Source organism: Brassica rapa, chromosome A07 (assembly GCF_000309985.2).
Source record: "Brassica rapa cultivar Chiifu-401-42 chromosome A07, CAAS_Brap_v3.01, whole genome shotgun sequence".
NCBI classification, from domain to species: Eukaryota; Viridiplantae; Streptophyta; class Magnoliopsida; order Brassicales; family Brassicaceae; genus Brassica; species Brassica rapa.
Window position 1 is genome coordinate 24,501,869 of NC_024801.2, and position 27,918 is coordinate 24,529,786.

Sequence of the window (27,918 nt, forward strand, 5' to 3'; positions counted from 1 at the left end):
GAAAGATACTTAACTTCCCAGCGGTTTTCGTGTACTGAACTCTTTTGTACAATCATTGTCAGATTCTTCCAATAACAGCCTTAATCTTACTTAGATTTCCAAAGCAATGCTTTTTTAAGTGAATCTAAATTCCTCAGGGTCCCAGGGACCCACCGTGTGCTTTTACACTTTAAAGCTCTCTTCCAAATCCCAAGAACTGATACATTAAAGGACTATATCTACAGGGAGGGAACACACATGAAATTCAGAAATTAGATTGGATACAAATCTCATTCTTATCATCCCTAACCTTCTCTTGTTTCTTTGAAGACAAGAAAGATACTCTGAATCTTCTTGTCTGCCTAAGAGCAGAAATGCTGGGTACAAGGATGATGCTTTTACTTCTTGTCTGCATAGGATTACTATCAGAGCACAGATATAATGTCTCAGCCTTGAGAAACAAAGAGTTTTTCCACAGACAATCACAAGGAGACAGAGCTGGAGTTCATCCAGGTGAAATTGCTAAGCTAAGGAGCATCAATAGGCACAACTGTGAAGATCAAGTAATGCTCAGTGGAAACCGGCGCTTACTTGAGGAGGTTAACAAGAATGAAGTTAAGCCTGGGAAGACACAAGAACAAACGAATATGACAACGAAGTCCTTCCAATCAAGCAAGAGACGGGTAAGACGAGGATCCGATCCTATCCATAACAAATCCGAGCCATTTTCTTGAGTGGCACAACGACAATCAACTACAGAACAAGGCAAAATTCTATAGAAAATAAAGGGAAGAAAAAAACAGGCTCAACAATCAACCTTATCAAGCTGGAGGTAGGTTAGTTGGTATGCATAACAGCACTGCCTGTTCAGATACACATGGAGAATATATATTTTGTTCTTCAAAATATTTCTTGGACTAAGTCTTCTTCACTCTTTTGTTTGCAATAGTTCTTCTAAGTTTTGTTCTTTTCTGCATTGCTCCAAAAACATATCTTGTGTATATACAATATCTCTAAAGTTTTGATTATACTTCACTGTCACATTTGAACTTATAAGGTAACCATTCTATTTTTCTAACAAAACCGACTTATCAACCACTGAAAACGAAAAATCCAAGAAAATTAAAGTTTTCTAAGCAAAGTTCTAACTGCTGAAAGAAACCTAAGGATTCCACATGAAAGTACTAGACTGCTAAGTCCTAATAAGACCAATATTTTAGACCAATATCAAATAGGCTAAAATGAGAGAGTGAGAGATTAGAGCCAACTCTCTCTAACCGAGCTAGTTGAATTGACCACGGCCATTGCAACCTCCTCAACTGTGTTTGCCTCGTCCTCCAACTGTAGTACATTTCATTTCTTGAAATTTTTTGATGGTTTAATCTGTGTTCCTCCTCTGCTCCTTAGTGAATAAGCATCTTCATAGACCGACTTCCTTTGCTCAACTGAAGCAAGCTAGCGAAGACTTAAGGTTCTAATTTAACTTCTGGAAAATTAACCACCTCCCCCTTCTCAGCATTATACTCGTATGGTGAGTAACATATTTGGAAATTTTTGGAAGTGTTTCAGCATTAACCACTGATGCAAGCAGTGCCATTCACGACGGTTCAGTCCAGAGATTAATCATTGTTTGCTTAGTTTAGTTGTTAGGCTCGGTCCAAAGATGTTTTGTGCTCGACAATTTATTTCTTACAATAGTGCTTGACGGTAAAAGTTGAAAGAATCCATAAACAAAATTTGCGTGGTAAAAATACATGTGCTGATGTCTACGAAATTTTGGCTAGTATGATCAGAGAAGGCCCTTAAATTTAAGGGATTAACTGTTTATCATAAACATTTAGTGTAAAATCCAGTGAAAATTTGTTTAGAATTTGACAGCTATAAACCATATTTATATTAATTCTTTAAAATTTGGAATCATGCACAGAACCGGACATGACTATATATGATATGTATTAGTCGTGTTATTGTGTTACCACCTAACCTCTTATTTGTTACTGTGCTAATGCTAACAGAAAACAAACCAAACAAATAAAGTTCAAAAACATATGGTGATAAATGATTAATAATTGTTTATGGTTTTCCTAAAAAAAAACAATAATAATGTTTATGGTCGCCAATTTAAACAAACTTTACAAGGTGGAAAATGTGATGATATGTATATGATTTTAGCATTCTATAGTTATTTATTTGTAAGAGTTTTTTTTTTATGTTTTTTCGAAATATTTTTTTTGACAATGCCGCAGTTATAGTGTTCATATATCATCATGTTTCCGACGTTACAAATATCAATATCAATTTTCTTTTAAAAATAGATATAGATGTAAACGTTACACCAAAATGATCCCCTGATTATATGACATCTAAAATTTAGTCTACACTTTACTTTTTCTTCCAATTTGAGTGGCCGAATTGCGTGATGCGCGTGCCAGTTTGGTCATTGATAAGATCGTTAGGACATTGTTATAATCCGTATTTATGATGACCCTGGATTTTTTAATCAATCACAAATCAGTTTAAAAGATCCTAATTGTAAAAGTAAGTGAATAAACTGTTAAATCATCAGTGTCCTGTCAACGAAATTATTAGAAGAATTATACACTTTTTTTTTTTTGTCACAACTAAACTTCATTTAAAGATTAAACTGGGTTCATTACAAGGTTTCTTAACACCTGTTTGGCTAAGCCATCCACGTTAGAAACAGAAGATCTACTGACCCAATAAAAGGAAACAGAAACAAAGGCTAAAGATAGAGAGTTGATGTCGCTGAGGATTCCGTGCAAATCTGAAACATTTGAGCCATCCTTGATTGCCGTCATCAGTTTACTTGAATCAGACTCGAAAGAGATTTGTTTGAAATCCAACGAAATCGCTGCCTCCATCGCAGCCAGTACCGCCAACCCCTCCGCCACAAGGGGTGTTTTAACATTTGCAAAAGTTTGGGACCCTGAACAGAGATGTTCCTTCCCACTGCCTACAAATTCCCACGCCACACCCGCCTGGTGTCCTTCCCTGCTCCACGCCGCATCAGACCGGCAGATTATCTCGTTCCTTGGTCCTTCCCATTCAGACCTGATCCTTTTTACTCCTTGTTCCGCTACCGGTTGAGCTTGGTGCCACTCTCTTGCTAAGCGAACAGCTCTATTCATCACTTCAAGGGGACATGTCTTTTCCTCTCTGAATATACGATGGTTCCTTGCTAGCCAGATGCTCCAGACCGTCCAAGCTGCCAAATTTTCAGAGAGAACTCCAGTGGGAGGGAGACAGATGATGCGCTTGACTCGTCTCCATCCCTCCGCAAAATTTGTCACATTATCAAGGTTTATTTCAACCTTACTAGGGAATTTTCTCCAAACCTCTCTTGCTGATGGGCAGAGGAAGACCATGTGAATCACAGTTTCCGCTTCCTCGCAGTTGATACATTTCGGGTTTGGGATGATCTGTCTAGCTGCAAGTCGTTCACTTACAGGCAAGGCGTTATGGGAAGCCTTCCATAACAGGAGCTTCATCTTTGGTGGGATATTAAGTTTCCATAAGTCCTCGATCCATCTACTGTTAATGCCCCTCTCTCTTTGCGTTGTTGGATTCGACGCTCTTCTTTCCAGAGCTGCTACATACCCTGTTTTGGCTGTATACTCCCCTGCTGGGTTCCGGAGCCATATTCTTCGATCTGGGCCTCCTTGTCTGCTTGTTTTTATACTCATGATTGATTCTCCCAGCTCCGGTAGTAGTCGCTCTACCTTTTCCTCGTCCCATTTTTGAGTTCCCTCCTGGAATAGAGCCTTTACCATCATATCTTTTGATGCTTCTGTTGCTGGGCCCATAGGTCTCTGTATACATTCGGTCGACAGCCAGGCATCGTCCCAGATTCTCACTGACTCTCCATCCCCTATGGCCCAGCCCAAGTGTTCTGCCATTAGGTCTCTCCCCACCAAGATGCCTCGCCACCCGTGAGAACATCCCGTCGCTGCTTCAACCTCTAGGAAAGGTTTCTCGTTATAATCCGTATTTATGATGACCCTGGATTTTTTAATCAATCACAAATCAGTTTAAAAGACCCTAATTGTAAAAGTAAGTGAATAAACTGTTAAATCATCAGTGTCCTGTCAACGAAATTATTAGAAGAATTATACACTTGTTATTATTATTGTGTGGTCAAACAGAGTCGATAGTTGTGACTTGGATTCTAATTAGGCATGATTGATGACTAGGTTTGTAATAAAAGATAAAACGTAAAACCTACTGATATTCATTATTGCTGCACGCAGAGAGTACTTTTATCGGCAGTGGTTTGCTAGCTTATGATAAATAAATTCACATTTACATTAATTCAAGAGAGTATGCTCTAAACTATACATTAATGAATTGGAAGCAATATCAATTTAGGTTTCTGTTTAAGTAACACCCAAATATTCATCAATAATGTTTGATTTCTTTGTAACTCTATAAAACAATTTGATTTAAAAAGCAATGTCTACAATTTAACAGTAACATTACATAACTAAAATTGTTCATAGTAAGTAGTTCATTTCAACCCCAAGACAAAAGGGCGTGCCACCCACGCGCCCCAACATCTCTCTCTGAAACCCTTCGTCTCGAGAGCAGCCGCCGTTGTTTTCAACTCGCCTCTCCGGCGCCTCTCGGCGTTGTGAGAGGGCCACTGTCGCTCCCATATGTCCATCTGCTACTCCGTCATGGGTCCGGTCGGTGAATCAGCGCTCTGTTTCTGGTCTTGACTAGCGTTCTCCATCTCTTCGATTGAAGGACTCGCCGTGCTGAGAGAGCTCAGATGTTGGTGCTTCTAGCGACTGTACCGCATCTTCGCAGCCTCTCCTCATCAGTTCTTGCGCCGCCTCTCCGTCCACCGCAAAACCCTAATGGTTTGGTTTAAATTGTCGCTGTGAAAGTTGTCTTATCTGTCAAGGGTCATTTGGGTGTGCACCACTACGAGCTCGTGGTCTCGGGACTTCAGACTCAGGATTGGAGGCGGCTTGTTCGTCTCTCCATGGGTCAAGCTTAGGTGTTTGATATTGAGTGTAGCTTTAATTAGCTCCTCATCCCTCCTTTGTGTCGGATTTGGTGTTGCTTGGTTGTCTGGGTTTTGATTGTAGGTTCAGCTGATACGGGTAGTGGAGGTGGAGGCTCTTCGTTTTCTTGGTGTTTCAGGGTTTCACTTTGTTCCTAGAGGAGGTAGTAAGGCTCGGAAGTGGTGATGCTGCCCCTTTCTCTTCACCGGCTTAGAGGACGAGCGTGGTTGAGGAAGTTGAGCGCTATTAAGCTTCTGTGGTTAGTGTTGTCCTGTCTTTTGTCGGATCTTGGCTCAGACCGTGTCCCAGCTCGGACCTTGAGGGCAGTCTTTGAGCGGGCTTGTGTTTGTTCTTTTGAGAGATGACAAATTGTCCAGGTAGCCGGATGAATCAGCTTCTTGTGAGTGTTGTGCTTTCTCGTTCACTAGTCTTCGGTCCTCTCCCTTTAAACCTGTCTCGGCTTGTCTTCTCGCTCGGACTTCTCAAGTTTGTATCATTACTTTTGGTCATGTTCGCTCCAACGCAGAACGGCTAAAGTATTGATTGATTTTGTTTCCATGTTTTTACTTTTTTTGCCGTGGAAACAAGTTTTGAGATCTTCTAGTTGTTAATCACATCTTGTAAAATCTCAACTTTCATTATGAAATGATATTTACAATTTAGCAAAAAAAAAAAAAAGTAAGTAGTTCATTTTTTTAATTCTCATTTTGGAACCAAGATAACGATGTATCAAGGTTAAAACTCCAATTTTGAACAATTTTTTATCATTATTTAAAAGAACAAAAGAGAAGAAGACTAGAAGCATAAATATTGTGAAATACTTTTTTGAAAGAAAAAAGTTGAAAGAGATATCCACGTTTATTATTCTAACAAGCGAAGCTACGAAGTTGGATAGGCTCAAATACTTGGACATAACTTTTTGACTGCAACTGTATCCTCATTTTTGGATAAAATACTTTTGAATGATTTATTCCATTAATTCAGATATTATTTTACATGTACTTAAATCAGAATGAAATAATCATTCACTAGTTCCACAAAAATAAACAAAATGTAAAAAGAATTATTCCATAATAATTTTGATGAGAAATACATGAAATGATTTTATTCCTTTTCTATTACTTTCATATTGTTCCAGTCAAACTTTTTCGGTCAAATTCCTCTTCTAGTTACCATTTACAAGTTTATGTAATTTATAAATACATCATGTTCATGGTCGACTATTGATCATTAAACTAAATTTCTGAAATATTTAATTTTGGTTTGATAAGAAACCGAATAATCAGTTCAAAAAAGAAAAACTGAATATTAGAAAGAGTATTTTACATGGGTTCCTTCAAATTGATGGTTACTTTCATTCTTGTTGCTATGACGACCATTTCATGTGATTTTTTTAATGGTATATGTTTTTCTTCTCAAAAAATATCTTACACACATATATATATGATTTATATCCCTCTCTAATTTTTTTTTTAATGATTTATAGTTGAAACGGGGATTTTTGTGGAAGCTGCGGCTCCGAAATGTGGACCAGATTGTACTGAAAAATTCTTAAATCAAGACTGCTATAAATACTGTGTAGAATTGTCTTATAAAAACGGTGTTTGCGTTCTATCCGAAGGATTTCCTTCTAAAATTTCTACATATTGGTGTTGTTGTCTAAATTTTTAAATATGTAATAGTCCTCTCTGATCAATATGTTGTTTCCTTAAGTCTTTAACTATGGTGTTCTCTTTTTCAGTGGAAAGATCAAATAAGTGTGAACTTGATGTCTTCCGTTAACGTTTCACGTATTTTTTTGTTTCAGATAGAATTGTATCTGGAAATGTTGGTGTATTTTCATGTTTTTGATGATCCCTGAGACCAGTTAATAATCTAACTATTTTTGTTGTTATCTATTAATAATAGCAATTTCAATTAATTCTAAAGGTTGTGAATCTCATTTATGTTGAAAGGTTCTGTCATTTAATTCTAAAGGTTGTGAATCCCATTTATCTAATATTATATCAAAATAAAATATTTTTATCTACATAAAATTTGTTAAAATTTTATTATTGTACATTTTAAAAGTTTATTATACCGCAAAATATACATTTTATTATTTTGAAACAATTTATCCTACTTGTAATTTACATTATATTTTATATCTTTAACTTTAACAATTGTAGAAAAAGTCATTTTATTGATATTTCTTACTCAATTTATCGCAATATTTTAAAAACACATAAAACTAATTAGCTCACATTTATAATAACACAAAAAATACATGCATCTTGACAAATAAATAAAATTAAATACATAAGAATATAAAAAAAACAAGAACACAACAAACACATTTTATTATTCTTCCCTCCTGTTTTTTATTTATGTCTCCTTTATTTTTTGACTATTCAAAACAAGCATACTAATTTTATTATAATCAAAGCTATATGAACAATATTAATAGAGTATTAACTCTAGGAAAAGCATGTGAAAAATACTTTGATTAATTTAATTTTAAATAACTTACTATATAATAATTCTAAATAAATTACCATATAATATAATTTTAAGTGACTTACCATATAATAATTTTAATTCATCTGTTTATATTAATAGATGAATTAAATAACATTTATTGATTAATATAATTTTAAATGATTTACCATATAAATTTTATGTTTAAAAATATAAAAAATATTTTAATCATTTCTAAAAGTGATAACTTATCTATGATGTCACATTGTCATTGAAAAATGATGAAAATTTTTTAAAATTACATATTTGATTGTTTTGCATTCATTTGAAACGTGTTAGAATATATACATATATAGTGAATGAGTGAGTTTAATTAATATTATTAGTTTTACATTAATTATTTTTCTGGAATCTATGATTTATTGTATTCACTACTAATATAAATATATTAAAAACTGTTTTATAATTGTTTATGTAGTATCATTTCTATTTAAATGTATATTATCAATATATATAATGTAATCTATGATATTTAATTGTTTTTATAAATAAATTATATTACTTTATCTATATTTAAGATGTTTAATTGTATGTTTGGAAACATATATTAGATTAGGTAATTGTAGGGTTAGTTTCCTTTTAAAACTTTAATTAAATAAATAAAAAAACTAAAAACCATCAATCAATAAAATTATAACAATTAATTGAAAATCTCTCATATGAGCGACACATCAACATAAATCACTTTAGTGACTTCTCAATTAGTATATAGGAGGATTTTTTTTAAAAAACAATTCCTAATTACATTAAAACACCTTCTTAAGAGCCTGCATTAATCATGGTCTTAGGACATTGTTATAATCTGTATTTATGATGTTGTTTGAGTCTTTGACCCATGATCTTTTAATCAATCATAAATCAGTTTAAAAGACCCTGATTGTAAAAGATAAGTGAACAAATTGTTACATTGTTAATGTCCTGTCGACGAACTACAATAAAAACTTTATAAATTAATATTCGATAAATTATAAATAATATAAATTAATATTTTTTTCCTTTTTCCGAGTTGGCGGTTCAAAATATAACACAAATTGATAAAACAATAAGATAATATTTTTTTAGAAAATCATATATAACTATATGGTCCCATTAAAATTATAAATTAACAATCTATCTATATATAAATTTTATGTAATTACAAACTAAACATTACATTGTTGGTTTTATATTCATAACAAAATTAGCTCTACTTTTCTTAAAATATCAATATATTTTGATAATATTTAGTAAAATTATATCTAAAACCACATTTGAATTCTATAAAACATAAAAATATACATTAATAATATTATAAAAAGTATGAAAGTCTAATTTCTAAAATTTAATTCATGTATATACTGTAAAATCAAATATTTTTTATTTTATAAATAAAAATAGTAAAATATCTAAAAAAATGAACGTTTTTGTAAATTAATAACTCTATAAACTAATAAATAACATAGTTTCAACATTATTAACTGATAGATTTTTACTGCATTAGCAGAATTATAGCTTATTGTTATTGTGTGGTCAAATAGAGTCGATAATTGTGATTTGAATTCTAATTAGGCGTGATTGATGAGTAGATTTGTAATAAACGGCAAAACATAAAACCTACTGATATTGTTTTTTGGTCAAAGAAGATATTCTTTTAATCATCACTCTCCATTTATGGAGAATTTGTGTACATCAATAGACAATGATCTGGATGAGAAATAAATGAGAAGATTTCATTACTTTTTCTGTTATGTTGATATTGATCTATTCAAACTATTTACAGGGTTATGCAATTTATAAATACATCATTTTCATGGTTAACTAATGGACATTAAACTAAATCTCAGAAATATAAAAAATTTGTTTGGTAAGAAACTGAGTAGTAGAAAGAGTATTACATGGGTTCTTTCAAATTGATGACTACTTTCGCTCTTGTTGCTATGGCGGCCATTTCATGTGATCTTTTCAATGGTATATGTTTTTCTTCTCAAAATATATCTGTTATGTATATAATTTTGTATCCCTCGCCAATTTTTCCTTTTTTAATGATTTGTAGTTGAAACGGGGATCTTTGTGCAAGCTGCGGCTCCGATGTGTGGACGAGTTTGTTCTGAAAAATTTGAAGATGGAAAATGCGATAAATATTGTGTAGGATTGTCTTATAAAAACGGTTTTTGCTTTCAATCCGATCCTAAAATTTCTACATATCGCTGTTGTTGTTCATCAGACTAAATGTGTAATATGTCCTCTCTCATCAAATATGTTGTGTCCACATATTTAATATGTCTTTAACTATGGTGTTCTCTTTTTCGGTGAAAAGATCAAATAAGTGTGAACTTCCGTTAATGTCATTTGCGTATTAAATAATGATTTTGCTTTTAAAATGCTAATGCCGTTGTTATATGATGGAATTCATTATCTGTGATGTATTTTAAATATGTAAATAATTATTTGATTGGTTAGTTTTTGAGCTTCTGTTACAGGAGAGTTATGAGATCCCGGTATTGGAAAATCATGATGTATGAGGTTGTATGAGCCTATGAGGTTTTAGTTAGTGGTGAGATCCAGACACCTATACCAAAACCTCATTAGTTGGGAAATATGAAATTGATAAAATCGCGTGAACTAATTTTATGTGTGGTTCATCAATGGAAATGATTATGATGATTATGCTGATCGGGCTAATCATACATATGATATGAAAACAAATTATACGTGGGGAATGACATGAGGAAATGGAGAACGGAGCAGAGCTACGTTTTGTGGAGAGCAAGATAAAACGAGATATCACATTTTCGCTTGTCCTTTTATTTTTTAAACACCAAACTTATTTTAAACTTCAAAGATGCAGGGCAGAGTCATTACATACCGCTGTTTTTGCAAAATACTTTCGCTTGTCCTTATATTTGGACCATTTAGACATAGACTGACATAGCTCTTTTTAATTGGTTTATCTGCAGATCAAGATTGAGTTGATACGCTTTAGATTCTTATTAATACAAGTCTCAGTAAAATGGACTACATTTTACTATGATTCGTCTTCCAAACAACAACATATCAATGATATCATCATATCATAAATACAGAGAAAATATCTCTTGGACACGATTTTATCTGGACAACGCCACAAACATCTCATTCATAGCATTGACAAAGTTATTCAACATAGGATCGTCGCTCTGGAATACAAAGCGCATCGTCTACTCGGAAGTCTTCTTGGACGGTGATTCGCAGTTGGTCGTTTTAAAATATATATACGGCTAATTTTTTCTCCTTCTCCAGACTCCAGTACTTGTAAATGTCCACATTTTTGTTGGGTAATAAATACAAAATTGTAACAAAACTTTTATGCATATATTCCATTGAAACAAGTATTTTATAAACGTTACATCATTTACGTATATATACTCGTAAATTTAACTCGACCCAACAAAAGTATGACCATAAATTGGTAGTTTGAAGTGGGTAAGGTTAAGGAGTGAGCTGGGAGGACAGGTGGTCTGTTGACACACTGCCAATAGAAAGGTAGAAACCAATGATTCATAGAAGAAGTTATGGTTATAGAGAACCCTGGTTTCACCCATTTTCCAGTTTAGCGCAAAATTCAACGTTGTACCCGTGTTGGTCGATCTGGTTGTCAAGGAACCAACTTATCTTCCAGAAGCGTCTTTTCACGCCGGCTGAAACAATCCAAAAAGCCCTTTCTGATGCAAGGGAATGGGCGAATGCGCAAACCCCAAAGCCCGTGAAGTCTCTAAAACCTGTAGCTATCATCGAACAAACTCAAAGACGATCGGAGCAAAGGCAGGTATTTACTGATGCAGCTTGGAACTCCTCAACAGCAGAAGCGGGACTAGGCTGGATTATTGAGGACGGGACCTCGTTCACCCACCACTCAGCGACCTCGGCTTTTGTCGACTCGCCCCTTTTGGCAGAAGCTTTGGCGGTTCTCACTACCATGAACTTTGCCCTATCCAATGGTATCGACTCAATCGCAGTTCTCTCTGACTCTCAGGTCCTCATCAACACAATCAAAAAGAAGATCATGAAACTTGAGATCTTTGGAGTACTCAGCGATATCTACTGTCTAACCACTTCATTTAAGTCTATTTCTTTCAATTTCATTCCAAGATTGGAAAATGTAAGGGCTGATTCTGCTGCTAAGCAGGCCCTGTGGGCTTTAAACCCAACTTAACAATTATGAATGAAAAGTAGAGTTTGCACAAAAAAAAAAACATATATTAATTCTGCGATAGGTTTTAAAACTGATAGAATATATAAATATATTATTGGATACGGAATATGGTGCTTAAAAACCTTAATATAATTGGATAACAGAACAAAAATTTAGAAAGTAATTATTGTGGTGATTAGAAGAGAATGACATCCAAACATAGTGGTGACCGAAAGCTTAACTTAAGAAAAATGCAAAGGAGGAAGACCACATTGCGGCGCCACAGTAATGACAAGATGTGTGAAGAAGAGGTTGGTCAAGAGATAAGCGACTTTAAGGTAGTGGTTAAGGAAATTAGACAAATTTGTATGATAGTGTTTCAAAAAAAAAAAAAAAAAAGACAAATTTGTATGATTTAAATTACAAAATGGAGTTTGGCAATTGTCACGGCAAACTCTTATGTGCTCCACTATTGCGAAGTATGAAGTCTTCATCCAAAACAAGTATCTAGCTCAGGGATGTTTCTAATTTCTACAAAAAAGGACATGTAGCACATTGGCGCAAGTCAAATACTAACGTTGAACACGTAATTACCTACATTAGAAGAAACCACAGAACACTTAATAATTAATTTCGATTAATCGATTAATTGGAAAGTTGCCATCTAAAGTAATAACTGGCATTATATAAACAAAAATGCAAAACGTACATAAGAAAATGGTCGCTATTCATTTTATGACCGTTGACAACCAAAAACAAAACAAGCTAAAAAAAGGTTAAAACGAAGCAGATAGAAATGTAGAGCTGAGACAGAGAAATTTACTAAAACATGGGCCTCTGGCGTGAACTTTAAAAATAAAATTGCAGGGCAGCTGGTATTGTCCTCTAGTACGATGCATGTAATGGGCATTGGCCACGTATACGCTTTGGACTAAGTCCTTCCCTCTCCGTCGAATATAATATATACTATTATTGATAAAAAGAAAACATTTTTTTTGAGCAATGATAAAAAGAAAATTATTATTAGCTTTACCAATTTCTTCATCTCCATCAACAAGTTACCCACTGGTGAAAAAGTGAAAACCCATAACTTACAAAATGTCTTGTAAAATCATTGAAGAAAAGCTTGTGATACGACCCATTATTTTATTATATTATATGGTATATAACGTATGAATATACATCAAGTGATAAAATATTCAATAATATACTATGTATTAAAATGTGTTGTAGCTTTTCATTTGATATACAGTAAATGTGTGCATTATTTTACTGTGTGTGTTTTGGACGTTTGTAGGTAAGCACTTATTACATTTTAAAAGACCTAATTATATTTCATCACTGCCATGTTCTTTACCGATATAATTACATCATAGTCACATGCACTTACTTAGTTTTCAATTTAAAATTATAAAAATAAAATAAAATAAATCCCACAAAACCTAATCTCCTCTTTAAACTACGTTAATCAGATGAGAGTTAACACACTATAAAGAGAGAAGTAAAGTAAAGCTATGGATTTGTCTTCAAAACACAAACAAACTCTCCCGTCGCCGGAGAACTAACCACAGCCGGAGAAATGGGTGTCTGTTACAAAGAGTGTCTGAAAAACCACGCGGCTAACCTCGGCGGCCACGCGCTCGACGGCTGCGGCGAGTTCATGCCAACCCCTACCGCAACTCCCACCGACCCTTCCTCTCTCCGCTGCGCCGCTTGCGGCTGCCACCGTAATTTCCACCGCCGTGACCCTTCCGACCATCTCAACTTCCTCCCTTCGCATCCCACTTCCTCTCCCTCCGGAACAGAATCTCCACCGTCGCAGTCGCTTCACAACGTGGCTTCCCCTGTTCCTTGCTCTTACTACACTTCAGCTCCACATCACATGCTTCTCTCTCTCAGCTCCGGTTTCCCTGGACCGGCGGATCAAGATCCGGCGGCGGTAAGATCGGAGAACAGCTCAAAAGGAGGAATGAGGAAACGGACGAGGACTAAGTTCACGGCGGAGCAGAAGATTAAGATGAGAGCCTTCGCCGAGAAAGCGGGGTGGAAGATCAACGGCTGTGATGAGAAGTCGGTGAGAGAGTTCTGTAGCGAGAATGGGATCGAGAGAGGAGTTCTTAAAGTATGGATGCATAATAATAAGTATTCACTTCTCAACGGGAAGAACAGAGAGATCTTGTCGATGGAGGATCAACCTCGTCTCTGTCTGAACACTCAGAGCTGTAATAATGGTGGAGAAGATGGAGACAACGTTGGTGGGTCATCGTCTTCTTGACGCTAATTACCATACTTAAATTCGGGGAATGTTAAAGTTATGAGCATTAACCGTTTAAATCTTATAATAGTAAGTTCTAACGTGTAATCGTCATCGAGATATATGCAGTTTTAAATATTATTGAAGTTGTTTGACAGAGATGTTCAGAGATCATAATGGGTTTTGTAATGAAAGAACATAAGGTTAAACTGGAAAATGCAGACCATTCTAATTATAGTAAGTGCATAAAATCTCCTCCAGTAATGATCGAGAAAATCAAAAGATTCGTTTATTTGTTTTGTATATTGGAAAAAACTTGCGCCATTATTATTCAATGTTATCTTCTGTATAATTGGAAATAATCTCCTGAGCTTTTAAGAAAAAGCAAGTAGAGTTTGCTGTGGAAGCACCGTAGCCTATTGGTTAAGGTTTAAAAGCTTCTACACCCAGGTCTGGGGTTCGAATCCCAGACTATGCAATTTATTGCAGATTACAGGAAATCCAGGTTTCAAGTTCCGGAGAGAGCGATTTATTAAACAATTATGCAGACTACGGAGGAAAAACTTGCAAGGGATCTTCAACATGGTGCAAGTAAATCTGGTCAGGCGTGGATCTTCGTAGGACGGCTCAGGTGATGCAGTTAGGCGTAGGTCTTCATAAGGCAGGTAGTATTGTCGGTTGTCGAATCGTCTATGTAATCTTTCCTATATCATAATTGTAAGATCGTAATAAATCAGCGTTAAAAAAAAAGTAGAGTTTGCTTAATTATGAGATACGACGTGGTTGTTAAATGGCAACAAACTATGGCGTGGCCGAATATAATTAGGTCATCTGGGCGGCACATTTGTTGAGTTATTAGTATATTATAAAGTTTTTAAAATGCGTGCTTATCTCGCCTTTCCATTTAAGGATAAGCTTCGGGCAACAGGAATCTCGCTTACTTATCCTAATTAAGAATAATACAAACGTTACGATTATTATAATATCTATCTCTACACAAATGTCTGGCTCTCCCTGTGCCACTGATCCCCTTATCCAATGATATTAAATATAGTTTATTTTACTAATTTTATTAAATTTTTGTTAGGAGTATGTGTTTCCATTTTTTTTTTTTTGGTTAAATGTGTTTCCTTTCTTTTTGTATGTATTTATGAATCAGAGTGAATATGCGTATAACAAGTCTGTGCTCGACGCCACGGACAAAGTATTCACGCATAAGGACGAAGCTGAGTCTGAAGAAATTAAGACAGTCCAGTACGATCGTTGCCAGACAGGCCAATGCATATTTTTAGGTGAGTCACTGCATGTATTTGTAATGATATTTGGTCTATAGTACATTCGTGACAATGCATATTCGCGGATAATATAAGATGCAGTGATTAAATAGTGGGAAACAGTCATTGTTGAATACGGATCTGGTACGCAACGCAAGCATATCGTCGTATGGGTAAATATTACAAGTAACGAATGAAGATGGACTTAACCCATATCCAGAGTCAGTCCTCAAATTGTGAACCATAAACCGACTTATTAAAGGTGCTAACTAATTATTCTTTGAAATAGACAAAATTAACATTTTATTTGGCAAACTAAAACAAATATAAGATGGCCAAATCAATCAATATTTTATTTGACATAACCGGCTCTCTAAGTATTTTATTAAGAGTTTTACCAACTACTGAGAATGATTTAAAGGATGTTATTCGTTCATGTGTTTTTAAGTCTAAACATAATTTTTGTTCGAGTGATGATTCTAAATTCTAATTAAACTCTGTTGTTATTTAAAATTTTGATTAAAATTGATATTATTCAATGAATGATTTAATTTTAGTTTTTTAAGCAGCCGCCCTGATTAAATCTAGAGTTATTCAATTTTCAAAGATTTGAAACTTTTTATATTCTAATTTTTTTTTAAGCTAATCAAATAAATTTCTATATTTTCCAACATGAGTATATATTGTGAGATATGAGCATTAATAGGGGAAGTTAGGTTTAGTTAGTGTCGTTTGTTAGTTTTAGGAAATTCTGGTTTTTAATTAATTAGGAAAATCGTATATGATATTTCAAATATTTTCTAAAAACTTTTAGTTAAATTTAATTGCAGCAGCATTAACTTGTAAATATTTAGAAAAAGTTATGGTTAATTCAAATTTGTATTCTTGTTTTAACAGATTAAATATAAAATATGATTCTTTTTAATTGCGATGTATATTCAGTAGCTTAGAGGATAATATATCCACTATTTGTATGTTGCATATATATAAACCTAGATCATTTATGTGTAGAAAAGAATCAAGAACAGATTTCCAGTATCAAAACATTTTGCAATTAAAACTGTGTACATAGTTTCAGCACAATGCTTCAAATATATTTATGTCAGTTCTTCCATATTCAAACGAAAAGAAGGTATGACAGGTCGTGAGAAGTAGTATAAAAGACCTAAGTAGATAACTAGTGGGAAGAGAGTTCCCACTGTGGTGAGAAATGATCTCGACCTCTAATATTTTGGTTACAAATAAAGCGACGTTCACCCTGTTATTTGTGTATTATATAGCATTATGTGTAGGACGGATACAAGGAGATGGTAATGTTATCAACAAGCGTCTTTCTTGCGTATTTTAGGTGGGACAGTCAAAAGGAAAACCAAAACTCTGTGTGGAAATCTAATAATCAAAAGTTAAATCTGAATAATTAGTGGCCAAGTGATTTAAGCATGAAGAAGAGTCATGGACTATTTCTGGACAGCCCGAGTCATACGTGGGCTTATTAATAAGATATCACATTGTACAAAAAAAACAGCCCAAAACGACAAATCTGGTCCGTTGAATTTCATATCCCAAGATATGATCTGGACCGTCCGAACTAGGGCAAAAGAGAGTAGTAGTAGAAAAGGCTTTAAATAGATATAATAAGCTGCGCAGCCTCTTCTCTGCTCCGTCGTCGAGGAGGATAAAGACCTAAAAGGAGAAATGGTGCAGCGCCTTGTATACCGTTCGCGTCACAGCTACGCCACCAAGTCCAACCAGCACAGGATCGTCAAAACCCCAGGTCAGTTTCTCAAAAACCAAACTATAGAGTTTTGTTTTTAAATGTATTGACATCTTTGAATGTTTGGTTTTGTTGCAGGTGGTAAATTGACATACCAGACCACTAAGAAGCGTGCAAGTGGACCAAAATGCCCTGTTACCGGCAAGCGTATCCAGGGTGTAAGTCCTCTCTGATCTTATCTCAAAATCGATTCTTGGATTAATATTGATTGTAGTGTTGTGTAGATCAATGCAAATGTAGTTGTTGTGTATAGGTTTGTTTTTGTCCGTGCTTATTGACGGTCTTGTGCTGGTTAGATTGAATCCCACACCAGGACATAACTTTATCATAAGCTACATTTAGTGCCGCCTTTGTCTTTTCAAAGTTTTCTCCTTTTTTTGTATTTAAGGACATTACTGTTTTACTCGGTGGCAGAAATCTCTATCATGTTCGAAATGGTTACATGTCTCATTTTTTCAAATAGTTATTACTAGGTGGATGTGATCGTCATTTCTCTTGGTAATTTCATCTGAATCTAACACGTTCATCTTTTTGTTTCTTTAGATCCCTCACTTGAGGCCTGCTGAGTACAAGAGGTCTCGATTATCCAGAAACAGGAGGACCGTGAACCGTGCTTATGGTGGTGTTTTGTCCGCTTTGGCTGTTAGGGAGAGGTTAGTTTCTTTAGCTCGTTTCTGTAACAATTTGACCAAATAGCAAAACTTCAAATCTAACATCTTTTACTAATGTCTTGTGTCAACAGAATCGTCCGTGCTTTCCTTGTGGAAGAGCAAAAGATTGTGAAGAAGGTCTTGAAGCTCCAAAAGGCCAAGGAAAAGGTCGCTCCCAAGAGCTAGAGATCCTTTTTTCTCCTTTTCTTAAAAAAAAAAAAATTTAATTGTTGTGTGACTCTGTCCTAGCAATAGTTACTGGTTGCAGACGTTGAGAGAAACATTATGTGTTCGTCAAAATTTTTACGCTTTTGTTATTCGTTGTGGTCTTTACTCTGTCGACATTTATCAAATCTTGTCTTCTCGTTTTATATATGTTGACCACACTTAGCGTTGGTTACTTTGTTATAAATGTGATTCCTGGGAATATCACTCAGGAACATTAGTAATGATTAAGAATAAAATCTTTTAATTTTTTTTTTCAACATAAAATCTTTAAAATAAATAGAGATAGTTAACTATCCGAAGTTTAATCAAAAAATATTTTTTTCCCTTAAAAAAGAACTAAATATGAAGTGAAAAATTATTATATTATAGATTTGTTTCTTTAGGAGTGGTAAGACATTTAATATTCTTTCTTGTTTCTTTTACAAGTAAAATGTTTGGGGGCGAAAATTTGTTTTATCGTAATAACAGAGTCGTAAATATGAGAAAACCGCTCAATTCTACTACAAAAGAGCGCAAAAGAGAAATATGGTTTTACATATATGGTAGGTCATTTCGATAGCCATGGTGAGAGATAGGAACGCCTAGCACGTCCTCGCTGAAGAAGGGTCGAGCAGCCACCCGAAAAGGCAACCACTTTCCTCCCTTGTTGAAGATGAAGCAGAGCCCGAACAAGAAGCAGAAGGTGGCGAGAATGGTGAAGAAGGAACGGTGAGGTTGGTGTAACGGAGGTACGATCACGAACAGCGTTTGTCCCGTTTGCTGCCAAGCTGACAAACCCTATCTTTCAGATCTTTTTGTTTCTTTTAACCTCTTACTTGTCAGTAAAGGAAGTATCTTTCATGACAGAACATCACTGCAATGTACATATATATCATGTTACTTAAAGAACCCTTTTGATCGAAAGCAAATGTGTCCTGTGAACATATTAAGTAAGACTCGTTACAACTTTGGTAATGATATTAAGTAAGACTCTTACAACTTTGGTAATGATAATAAAAGTGACTGTGTCTTCTTTTTTTGTGTCATGCTCTGCTTGCTGTGCTAAACTGAGGAGAAAATTCCTTTCCTGGACTTTGCCTATTAGTATCAACCGATGCAGAATAATGGAGAGAGTTGTGGAAGCAGTGACGGTCCCATGCCCAAACGCAAAACATGGCTGCACCAACAAGTTCTCTACTTCTCTTATGGCAAAGAGTTGGCCCATGAGAAGAAATGTAGTTTTGCTCTATGCTACTGTCCTGCACCAGACTGCAACTACTCCGGCCTGTACAAGGGTCACTACCAAGCTAGCCACATGAATGTCTCATGTTTGCTCTATGCTACTGTCAGGCATGAACATCCGTGATAGGATTTTATTTCTTCAGGAACGTATAGATGGTCCATTGGTTGCAGTTCAGTGTTTCGAGGAGGAACAAGGAGTGTATGTGACTGCGAACTGTATAGCACCTTGTGCTTTTCGAATGTCGGAGTAGGTGTTATATGTGTGCATAGTTTTCTTACAAATATTTATTAATATATATTTTATTAATTAAAAAATTAACTTGATAAGTTATTATTTATGTTTCTAAGAAGTTTAAATCTATTATTAAATTTATTTATTTATTTCAAAGTTTTTCATTAAAAATATATTCTTACTATTGTTTTGAAATTTAAAAAAACTCACATATTAGAAATACTCTTGAAAATATATTTATACAAATATTTTCCTTGATTAAATATTTAATTATAAATTATTTTATATCTTAATTTTTAAAATTTATATCATAAAATATTATTTCAAGATAACAACACAATATCTAAGAATTATCTTATTTTTAAATATAATATTATTTTTAAATCTAATATTATAAAATTAATTAAGGATAACAACTACATTAACATATATATATATATACACGACTACAAAAGAGCAAAAAGGCAATAAGGGTTTTACATATCTGTCATATTGATGTTAGCCATGCTGAGAAAAGCGCAACGACGTTCCTCCCTTGTTGAAGATGAAGCAGAGCCCGTTGAAGAAGTACTATTGGGGACGCTGTTGGATCTAGATCTTCTCGACTGTCCTGTTTGCTGCCACGCACTGACGAACCCTATCTTTCAGGTCCTTGTTTCTTCTTATCCTACCTGGTCTGCTTTTTTCTTACAACTTTGGTAATGATAAATATCTCTCAGTGTCGTTTTTTCTTTTTGCAATCTCAGTGTGACAATGGACACATAGCTTGCTCGTCTTGCTGTACTAACCTGAGGAACAAATGCCCTTACTGCACTTTGCCCATTGGTGCTTGCCGAAACAGAATAATGGAGAGAGTTGTGGAAGCAGTCACGGTCCCATGCGTTAACGCAAAACATGGCTGCACCGAGAAGTTATCTTACGGCAAAGAGTTGGTCCATGAGAAGGAATGCAGTTCCTCTCTATGCTACTGTCCTGCACGAGGCTGCAACTACGCCGGCATGTGCAATGGTCTCTACCGTCACTACTTTGATAATCACCCACGGGATAGTTACAGGTGTGACTATAACGTGGACGCATGGATGCGCATCTGTGATAAGATTTTAGTTATTCAGGAATGTAGAGAGGGTCCATTGGTTGCGGTTCAGTGTTTCGAGGAGGAACAAGGATTGTATGTGACTGTGAACTGCATAGCACCTTGTACTCCTGGAGTCTCAGAGTTCTCCTTTCAACTCACTTACTCGCCGTACGAAGCTCCTGGATCCATGTCGTTTGGATTGAGTAAGATGAATAGGATTCAGAAAGTCAGCTTCCAAACTCCTGACAAGGACTTCATGTTTATTCCTCACTATTTCTTGGCTGGACGGCCTAATTTGAAGATAAAGATTTGCATCTACCGACGAGGAGAAGAATAAGAAAAGAAAACATGCATGATGAGGAGACTGATCTTGCTGACAATGTTAGTAGTAGTATTTTGTTTTTACTGTTGGACTTGTTCCGAATTTAGCTTATATTGGACTCAGTTTTAGTTTCATTGAGCTTTCATTGCCTGAACGGAGAAAAAGTAAACACACTAACTCAACAGAACAATCCAAGAAAAGCAAGAGGCCCTGAAGCAAAAGATGTCTTGGGCCTCTGCTGTGGCTCTGTTGTAGTGGTTGCAGAGGTTGAGAAAAACATTTTGTCTACTAGTCAAAATTCTTAAATCTTTTTGTTATTCGTTTTGCTTATCGACTAAAAGCTTATTTGTTAGTTATATTTTGATTGACTCCTATAACTCGGTCCTATTTTAATTTAATCACTTTCTTGTTTGTTGATACTCAACTCGCTTCAAAAGAATCATTTATTTAATTTCTAGAATTAGGTGAAAAGTAAGCGATTTTAAAGAAATGGCAGAATCGTAAATATGAGTCAACGGCACAAGTCTACTTTGAGATCCATAGAGAAGCGAATCGGTCATTTCAATAGCCATGTGGAACGCCGAGCAAGTCATCACCGGAGGAGCGTCGAGCAGCAGCTACTCCGTTTTTGGAGAAGGAACGGACACTGAAGCGGGTGATGATGAGGTTACAGTAACGGAGGAGGAGGTACGATCCGGAACGCTGTTCGAACTGGATCTTCTTGATTGTCCCGTTTGCTGTCACGCACTGACACGACCTGTTTTTCAGGTCTCGGTTCTTGTTACCTTCTTTGTTGTCTGATCCTTTTTTCATTAGGAAGATGTTTTTTTTTTTTTTTTTAATTTGACTTTTTATCTCGAACCACCTATAGAAAAGCCCAGACTGCAGCCCATGGATGGATCCTATTTTTTGCTATTCAAATAAGGTCAAACTAGATTTTGACCCGCGCTTAGAAAGCGCGGGTTTGTTTGTTTTTCATTTATTAATCGAAAACTGATTTGCAAATTACCATTATTTTTGTTTCGAACCATAACAATTGAGTTTTTAGGGTTTTATCATTTTTTTCTCTTCAAAATATGGTATTTTTTCGAAATATAGTAGTTGTTCTATAATAATGTTTGAGTTTTAAGATTTGTTTTCATATCTGACCTAGATTCATGGTTGGATCTATAGACCCGATACATTGTATATAATCCGGTTCGGATTTAATGAAAAATTCGTTAATTAAAAATCTGATATAACCAGGTAAAAATCCAAAAACTCACTATTAACCTGCAATCTGATACCATTGATTAGATTACAAAATATTTAATAGTATTTTTTTTTAAATTGATTAAATTATTCATATATTTATTAATATTACATAAATTAGTGATTTCTTAGAATTTGATAAAATTTTATTATGTTATCCAAATAAAAAATGAAAATACAAAAAACTTATTGATATGACAATATTAGTTTATTTTCGTCATTAATAACCTATTATAAGTTTGTGTTTTTATTTTAGATTTAAAAATTAATTTTAATATAGTTTTTAAAATTTTCTTGAATACTCGTAATTGTCATATCAATATTATGTATAAAATGACATTATAAATGGAAAAATGATATTCAAATATGTATATGATATATGGTGTAGGATATATGATTTTGGTTTGTATTGAAAAAATGTATAATATACAAATGAAATATTGATATGTATATTTAAGAAAATGATATTTTCATGTTTGCTAATTTATTTATAGTTCGTAATATATTTATACATATATTATATTTAAAGTTAGTATATCTTTTAAATATATATAGGCCCATTATTTATAGATCTATTTAAGTGTATATGTAGGCCCAAAACCAAAAGACTTAAATGCCATTAATGAATTTTATTTATCCTTTGTAAAAATAAGGGTATTTTTGAGAAACTGAAATTTTCATTAAGTGAATGATCCTCTTTTAATGGTATTGATCATAGTTTGGTAACTGCTGATGTATTTAATGGAGTAGGCCACCACCATGTTGTTACATTAGGAAGATTGTCAATAGGATGAAATGAAGCTTTTTTAACACATCACTGAAAGCATAGATATCATGTTTTTTTTGGTAAAATAACTCTTACAACTTTGGTAATGATAAGAACTCTCTCTATGGCCTTTTTCGTGATCGCAGTGTGACATGTGGTTTATCTTTAAATGCATTGTTTTTGCATTAGAGAGATGTTAATCGGATTAAAGGAATCCTCTTTTATTACAGAACATCACTACAACGTATCATATAATCCGCAAAGACACTTTTTTTTTTGTCCTTTCGATCGAATAGCAAATGAGTCCCTTCAATATTTATATCTTGGAAGAGTCATAATGTATTGACTGCACTTTGCCAAAAACATATGAATTACCAATTTTTTTTTTTCTTTTATGAATTACCACTTTGGATTTATATAAGTTTACTTTTAGTTTCTTGATTCTGTAATCTGATTATTACTAGTTCTCTCTGTGGCTTTTCTCAGTGTGACAACGGACACATAGCTTGTTCTTCTTGCTGTACGAACCTGAGGAGCAAATGCCCTTCCTGTACTTTGCCCATTGGTGTGTATCGAAACAGAATGATGGAGAGAGTTGTGGAAGCAGTCATTGTCCCATGCCCTAACGCGAAACATGGCTGCACCGAGATGTTCTCTTATGGCAAAGAGTTAGTCCATGAGAAAGAATGCAGTTTCGCTCTATGCTACTGTCCTAAACGAGGCTGCAACTACGCCGGACTCTGCAAGGATCTCTACCGTCACTACTATAACTGCAGCAGCGCACGGGAATATTTCAGGTGTGGCTATAATGTGCAGGCATGGATGCACATCCGTGATAAGATTTTAGTTCTTCAGGAAGGTAGAGAGGGTCCATTGGTTGCGATTCAGTGTTTCGAGGAGGAACAAGGAGTGTATGTGACTGTCAACTGTATAGCGCCTTGTGTTCCTGGAGTCTCGGAATTCTCCTTTCAACTCTCTTACTCGTCGTACGGCGGAGCTGATAAAACCATGTCGTTTGGATTGGGTGAGATGAATAGGATTCAGAGAGTGTGCTTCCAAACTCCTGACAAGGACTTCATGTTTGTTCCTCACTATTTCTTGGATGGACGGACTAGTTTGAAGATGAATATTTGCGTCCGCCGACGAGGAGAAGGAGAAGGAGAAGAAGAAGAAGAAGAAGAAAGTAAGAAGAAAAGAAAACATGATGATGTTCTTGACGATGTTCCCAGGTCAACTCGCTAGAGAAGGCTAGATCCAAATATCAAGACTGAAGTTGTTATCAAAGTTGGTGTCTGATTTGTATGTGATTATGTTAAATGTTTTCATTTTGATTGGAGTATATGATCATATGAAATTGAATATGCTTTTGGATTGTGTGTGAACTTAATGTATGAAATTTAATATGTTTTTTGGATTGTGTATGAACTTTAATGTATGAAGTTTAACATGCTTACGGATTTTGTAAAATATATGAATTTATGTTAAATATGAATTTTAGTATGTAAAGTATGATTTTTATTTGGTCCTGTGGACAGCTCAATTATTATTGTACAATTTGGGTTTTGATCAATAATATCCCAGAAAATTGATTGTCCATCTGGACATGGACATCCCAATTAACATTCCTAGTAGTAGTGGTTGTGTTTATTATCTAAATATTTGATTAACAGTAAGACTTGTTCTGAATTTAGCTATTTTGGACTCTGTTTTGATTTATTTGGTCTCTCTCTGTGGTCTTTAGCCAGTTTCTAGTCCTTTGCGATGTGAGCGTGATGGAGTGAACCTCAACTTTGTGAAGGAGAAAACAAAAGTAAACACACAAATTTGAAAGAACAATCTAAGAAAAGCAAAAGATGCATTGATACAACTAACTTATTGAATATTATCAAGTAATGGAAAAGCAAGTAGGCAAATCGTCATTAGTTGTGGAAAATGAGGAATAGTAACTCTCCATCAACATGTGATGCCTCTGATTTTGATGTTGATCTCCAACCATAGTTGAAGATACATCACCAAACTTTAGTTTGTGATGATGATCTTGATTTGCATCATCAATGTTTTCTTCAAAACCAACCTCTTGGTACTCTTGGGACAGATTAACAAGAGCAGGACACTGCTCCTGGGCCAATATTGCAGTGGTGAGATCAATATTTGAGCTTATCTGGTTTGTGTATCCTCCAAGAAATGATGAATTTGATGATGACGTGTTTAGCAAAAACGACGAGATATCGTTGTTGTTGATGAACTTTGGAAGCTGAGATGGCTGTGTTTCTTGTGAGGCAAGCAAGAGGCTTCTTAGGTACTGTTGGTCTGCACACGGACCAGGACTGGCTGAGGAAGTGAAATCCATGTAAGAAAAGGGACTAGTACTTGTACATGTACTAGTCTTGGTAACTTCTTTCTCATCATAATAAGAAGAACGTGGTTTGGTCACATTCATATTTTTCTTGTAAAAGTTGAAGGAGGCACTATTTTCTGGAGAAATGTGGGATGTGTTTGATGATTTTTCGTAGGGTTCTGTATCGGTGCTTGCCTCTGTCGGTAAAGATGAAACAAAGGAGTGAGGGATAGCTTTAGGAGCCGTTGTGCTTGTTTTCCTAAATATTCTGCATATAGCCCATGAATCCTGAAAATCCACATATTAAAAATATTCTTAACATTAGACTAATCAGTAATTAACTAAATAACTAAACAGTTGACAAAAAATAGCTCTTGAAATATGACTTCTTGTGTGAACAAAACAAAGTCTTAGACATTAGTAAATAACTTATAAGTCAATAAAATATTTGTCAAGTGGTGGTATCTTTTTGTTCAACAACTATACGTAAGAGCTTAATTTCTTAACCTGTAAGCACCTGTACATAGGCCACCATATTATTTTAAAACGAGTCATTGATTTACCTTTTTTCTCATTCTCCAAACACATTATACATGAACAGAACTCGTGTCTTTAAACATTTATCTATATAAGCTGTATGTCCTAAATGGCAATCTATAATAACCTGAACAACATTTATAAAGATATTGCTTACGTTGGGAGATAGATGAGTATCCGAATGTGTTGATGAAGAAGGCAAGCGAAACTCATGCATCATCCAATCTGTCTTAACTCCTTTAGCAGCTCTTCCTTTGTAAAACACAAGTGACTTCCTCAGACCAATGCATTTGCTTCCGTCCGATGAGTATATCGGCCTGTCTGTTCCCGTGGCTTTCCAGAATCCAGCACTGGTCACTCGATTCGGCCTCGTGCTGTTCCTATACTTTCTATCTCTTGGACAGTAGAAGTACCATTCTTTCTCACCCGTCATTGCAAACTCTACGTTCATCAAACGCATATATAGATAGTTTTTTAGGGCTTTGAAAAGGAAATGGAGATAATAGAAGTAACACTAAAGAGTATAGTTTATGGTGGATGCTTTAACAAAACATATTTGTTTTTTCACACATATGGAGATAAGTATATAAGTATGCCGGTTCCAGCAATAAGAAAAATAAAAGAAGAAGTAAAAGAGATTGTACTTGGAAGATCCCATGGGTCATATTTGTAGATGTCGAGCTGTGTGATGAGCTTGATGGAGAGCGGGCGATGCTCAACCTTCCGCCTTAGATAGAAACTCACTAGCTCTTCGTCCGTTGGATGAAACCTAAATCCAGGCAACAACACATCTTCCATTTTCTTAGCTTCTCCGTTGATCTCTCCGATATAGTATTAGTGAAAGTTCAAAAAGGTGTTTAAAGTCTCTTGAATAACTTCAAAAAAATGATTAAAACCAACCTGAAGAGATACTAGGTTAAAAGACTAATGAGAAAGTTTTTAACCCTAAATGGAAAAGAGAGAGAGAGCGCGAGTTGGTAAGAGTGAAGTTTCTTTGCTTAATTTGAACACAATATATGCTGCCTTGTGAGGGGTCTGACCCCGAAGGATCAGCCGCCTTTTCTGCTGATTTCCATTAAAAAAATTATATGGTGAGAGTTTGTTTGGAAGCAAAAGTGTAAGTCCATGCATTTAGAAGCATCTCTAGACAAAATTGTATGGGGGTGTCTAGGGATATTCGTTATATTGTTTGGTCTGATTTAAGTCTTTGTTTATCAATATTATCTGGTACTTGTAGTTGCATTTATTCCAACCCAGAAAAAGTTATACATATATATCTGGATCAAACCTGATAAAACATTCGCTTCATGCCTCTAAATTTTTTGAAAAAATTTATACGCAAATAGACTTTCAAATTTGTAAAAAGAAAATTTAGACGTCCAAATTATTGAAACTTTACTAAATAGTTTACGATTTCCAAAATCTTATGTCCGGCCCTGAGTATATAAATCTAAAATACATTCAAATCCATTCTAGTTTCCTTAAGTTAACTAGCTAGACTGTCATCTAGTCTGTTATGGTTTTACGCAATTATAAGTTTTCCGCTGACGTAATTGTAATTTGTATCTACTACTTTTATTGACGTAATGAGTATCTTGATTTTATGATGAAATGTGTATCTAATTTTAATACACAGCGTCTACGTGACATGCGTTGTGTACGTATGTGTTTCTTACCAAGGTCGTCTCAAACTACCCAAGACTTTGTGTACGTTTATAAATCAATGCATTTTCTATATTTTGTATGTAGCTTGTTGTGCATCGTTTAGATATGTCAAAGACACGAACCAGAGGGTCAACTAGCTAGAACTCAAATTAAGAAATACGTCAATGCCGTCTGTGTTTGAAGTGTGCAACAACTAGCAACTAGCGAGGATCGAGGGCAACCAATAGATTCTCCTTTAGAATACGATCAGTAATCCAATAAATTAAGCTTCTAATGTTATATGATTAAAGTTTAAAATGTATAGATAATAGAATGGTTAATATTCCAAAATCTGAAAATCTCTGTCTATTCTATTCCCTCTAACAGCTTCTAATCCCACTGGTTTCTGTCAGGAATGACAAAAGAAAAAATTTGATTTTAAAGACAAAGTTAACGTGTGATTAACTATGGAATGTTTACAATTTTACCCTTCTTGTTTTGGTCATTTTCATAAATTTATTTTCGAAATCTCATATGAAAACTTTCGTGGAGAAGAAAAAAGAAAACCTTTTAGGTTTTATATATGTTGTACCACTTTGAACGAGATCGCTGTTAAGGTTTACGAATTGCGGTTGTCATGCTTAAAACAAATTTCACATTACATAGCTCATTTGGACTT

At 34.8% G+C, this 27,918-nt stretch overlaps 6 protein-coding genes, 1 non-coding gene and 2 pseudogenes across 7 annotated transcripts; 8 read left to right on the forward strand and 1 right to left on the reverse strand.

Moving 5' to 3' along the window:
* The first annotated feature begins 297 nt into the window (after window positions 1-297).
* On the forward strand, window positions 298-9,845 carry LOC103831360 (CLAVATA3/ESR (CLE)-related protein 45). The gene is made up of 2 exons (XM_033274389.1): window positions 298-9,470; window positions 9,556-9,845. The coding sequence occupies exon 1, from the start codon at window positions 354-356 to the stop codon at window positions 711-713; it is 360 nt and encodes a 119-aa protein (XP_033130280.1). The 5' UTR covers window positions 298-353; the 3' UTR covers window positions 714-9,470; window positions 9,556-9,845.
* On the forward strand, window positions 6,233-8,907 carry LOC103831361 (putative defensin-like protein 66). Its single transcript, XM_018653100.2, has 2 exons — window positions 6,233-6,405; window positions 6,493-8,907. Exons 1-2 carry the CDS (start codon window positions 6,333-6,335, stop codon window positions 6,675-6,677), a joined length of 258 nt encoding a protein of 85 aa, XP_018508616.1. The 5' UTR covers window positions 6,233-6,332; the 3' UTR covers window positions 6,678-8,907.
* Window positions 9,330-9,889, forward strand: LOC103831362 (putative defensin-like protein 66). The gene is made up of 2 exons (XM_018653060.2): window positions 9,330-9,470; window positions 9,556-9,889. Exons 1-2 carry the CDS (start codon window positions 9,398-9,400, stop codon window positions 9,729-9,731), a joined length of 249 nt encoding a protein of 82 aa, XP_018508576.1. The 5' UTR covers window positions 9,330-9,397; the 3' UTR covers window positions 9,732-9,889.
* A 1,145-nt stretch (window positions 9,890-11,034) lies between these two features.
* On the forward strand, window positions 11,035-11,694 carry LOC103831509. The gene has a single exon (XM_009107389.2). The coding sequence runs from the start codon at window positions 11,035-11,037 to the stop codon at window positions 11,692-11,694; it is 660 nt and encodes a 219-aa protein (XP_009105637.2).
* Window positions 11,695-12,218: 524 nt separating this feature from the next.
* On the forward strand, window positions 12,219-14,101 carry LOC103831363 (annotated as a pseudogene).
* Window positions 14,102-16,755: 2,654 nt separating this feature from the next.
* Window positions 16,756-18,020, forward strand: LOC103831364 (60S ribosomal protein L34-2). The gene is made up of 4 exons (XM_009107268.3): window positions 16,756-16,975; window positions 17,054-17,133; window positions 17,519-17,628; window positions 17,718-18,020. Exons 1-4 carry the CDS (start codon window positions 16,897-16,899, stop codon window positions 17,809-17,811), a joined length of 363 nt encoding a protein of 120 aa, XP_009105516.1. The 5' UTR covers window positions 16,756-16,896; the 3' UTR covers window positions 17,812-18,020.
* LOC117127013 lies at window positions 17,307-17,395 on the forward strand. Its single transcript, XR_004449773.1, has one exon. It is a non-coding gene; the product is annotated as a small nucleolar RNA snoR110 (small nucleolar RNA).
* Window positions 18,021-18,267: 247 nt separating the features above from the next.
* Window positions 18,268-23,636, forward strand: LOC103831510 (annotated as a pseudogene).
* A 340-nt stretch (window positions 23,637-23,976) lies between these two features.
* On the reverse strand, window positions 23,977-26,423 carry LOC103831511 (protein FEZ; the record flags this gene model as incomplete). The annotated part of the gene is made up of 3 exons (XM_009107390.3): window positions 23,977-25,346; window positions 25,753-26,036; window positions 26,240-26,423. Coding segments are annotated over 3 exons (1,209 nt in total), but the record flags the coding sequence as incomplete, so codon positions are not given.
* Window positions 26,424-27,918: the final 1,495 nt, after the last annotated feature.

Bases quoted from the DNA above. Each gene is read 5' to 3' on its own strand.
- LOC103831360 (XM_033274389.1), top strand. From the start codon at position 354: ATGCTGGGTACAAGGATGATGCTTTTACTTCTTGTCTGCATAGGATTA.
- LOC103831361 (XM_018653100.2), top strand. From the start codon at position 6,333: ATGGGTTCCTTCAAATTGATGGTTACTTTCATTCTTGTTGCTATGACG. The intron at 6,406-6,492 runs GTATATGTTTTT...AATGATTTATAG, and splicing joins TTCATGTGATTTTTTTAATG to TTGAAACGGGGATTTTTGTG.
- LOC103831362 (XM_018653060.2), top strand. From the start codon at position 9,398: ATGGGTTCTTTCAAATTGATGACTACTTTCGCTCTTGTTGCTATGGCG. The intron at 9,471-9,555 runs GTATATGTTTTT...AATGATTTGTAG, and splicing joins TTCATGTGATCTTTTCAATG to TTGAAACGGGGATCTTTGTG.
- LOC103831509 (XM_009107389.2), top strand. From the start codon at position 11,035: ATGATTCATAGAAGAAGTTATGGTTATAGAGAACCCTGGTTTCACCCA.
- LOC103831364 (XM_009107268.3), top strand. From the start codon at position 16,897: ATGGTGCAGCGCCTTGTATACCGTTCGCGTCACAGCTACGCCACCAAG. The intron at 16,976-17,053 runs GTCAGTTTCTCA...GTTTTGTTGCAG, and splicing joins CAGGATCGTCAAAACCCCAG to GTGGTAAATTGACATACCAG. The intron at 17,629-17,717 runs GTTAGTTTCTTT...TTGTGTCAACAG, and splicing joins GCTTTGGCTGTTAGGGAGAG to AATCGTCCGTGCTTTCCTTG.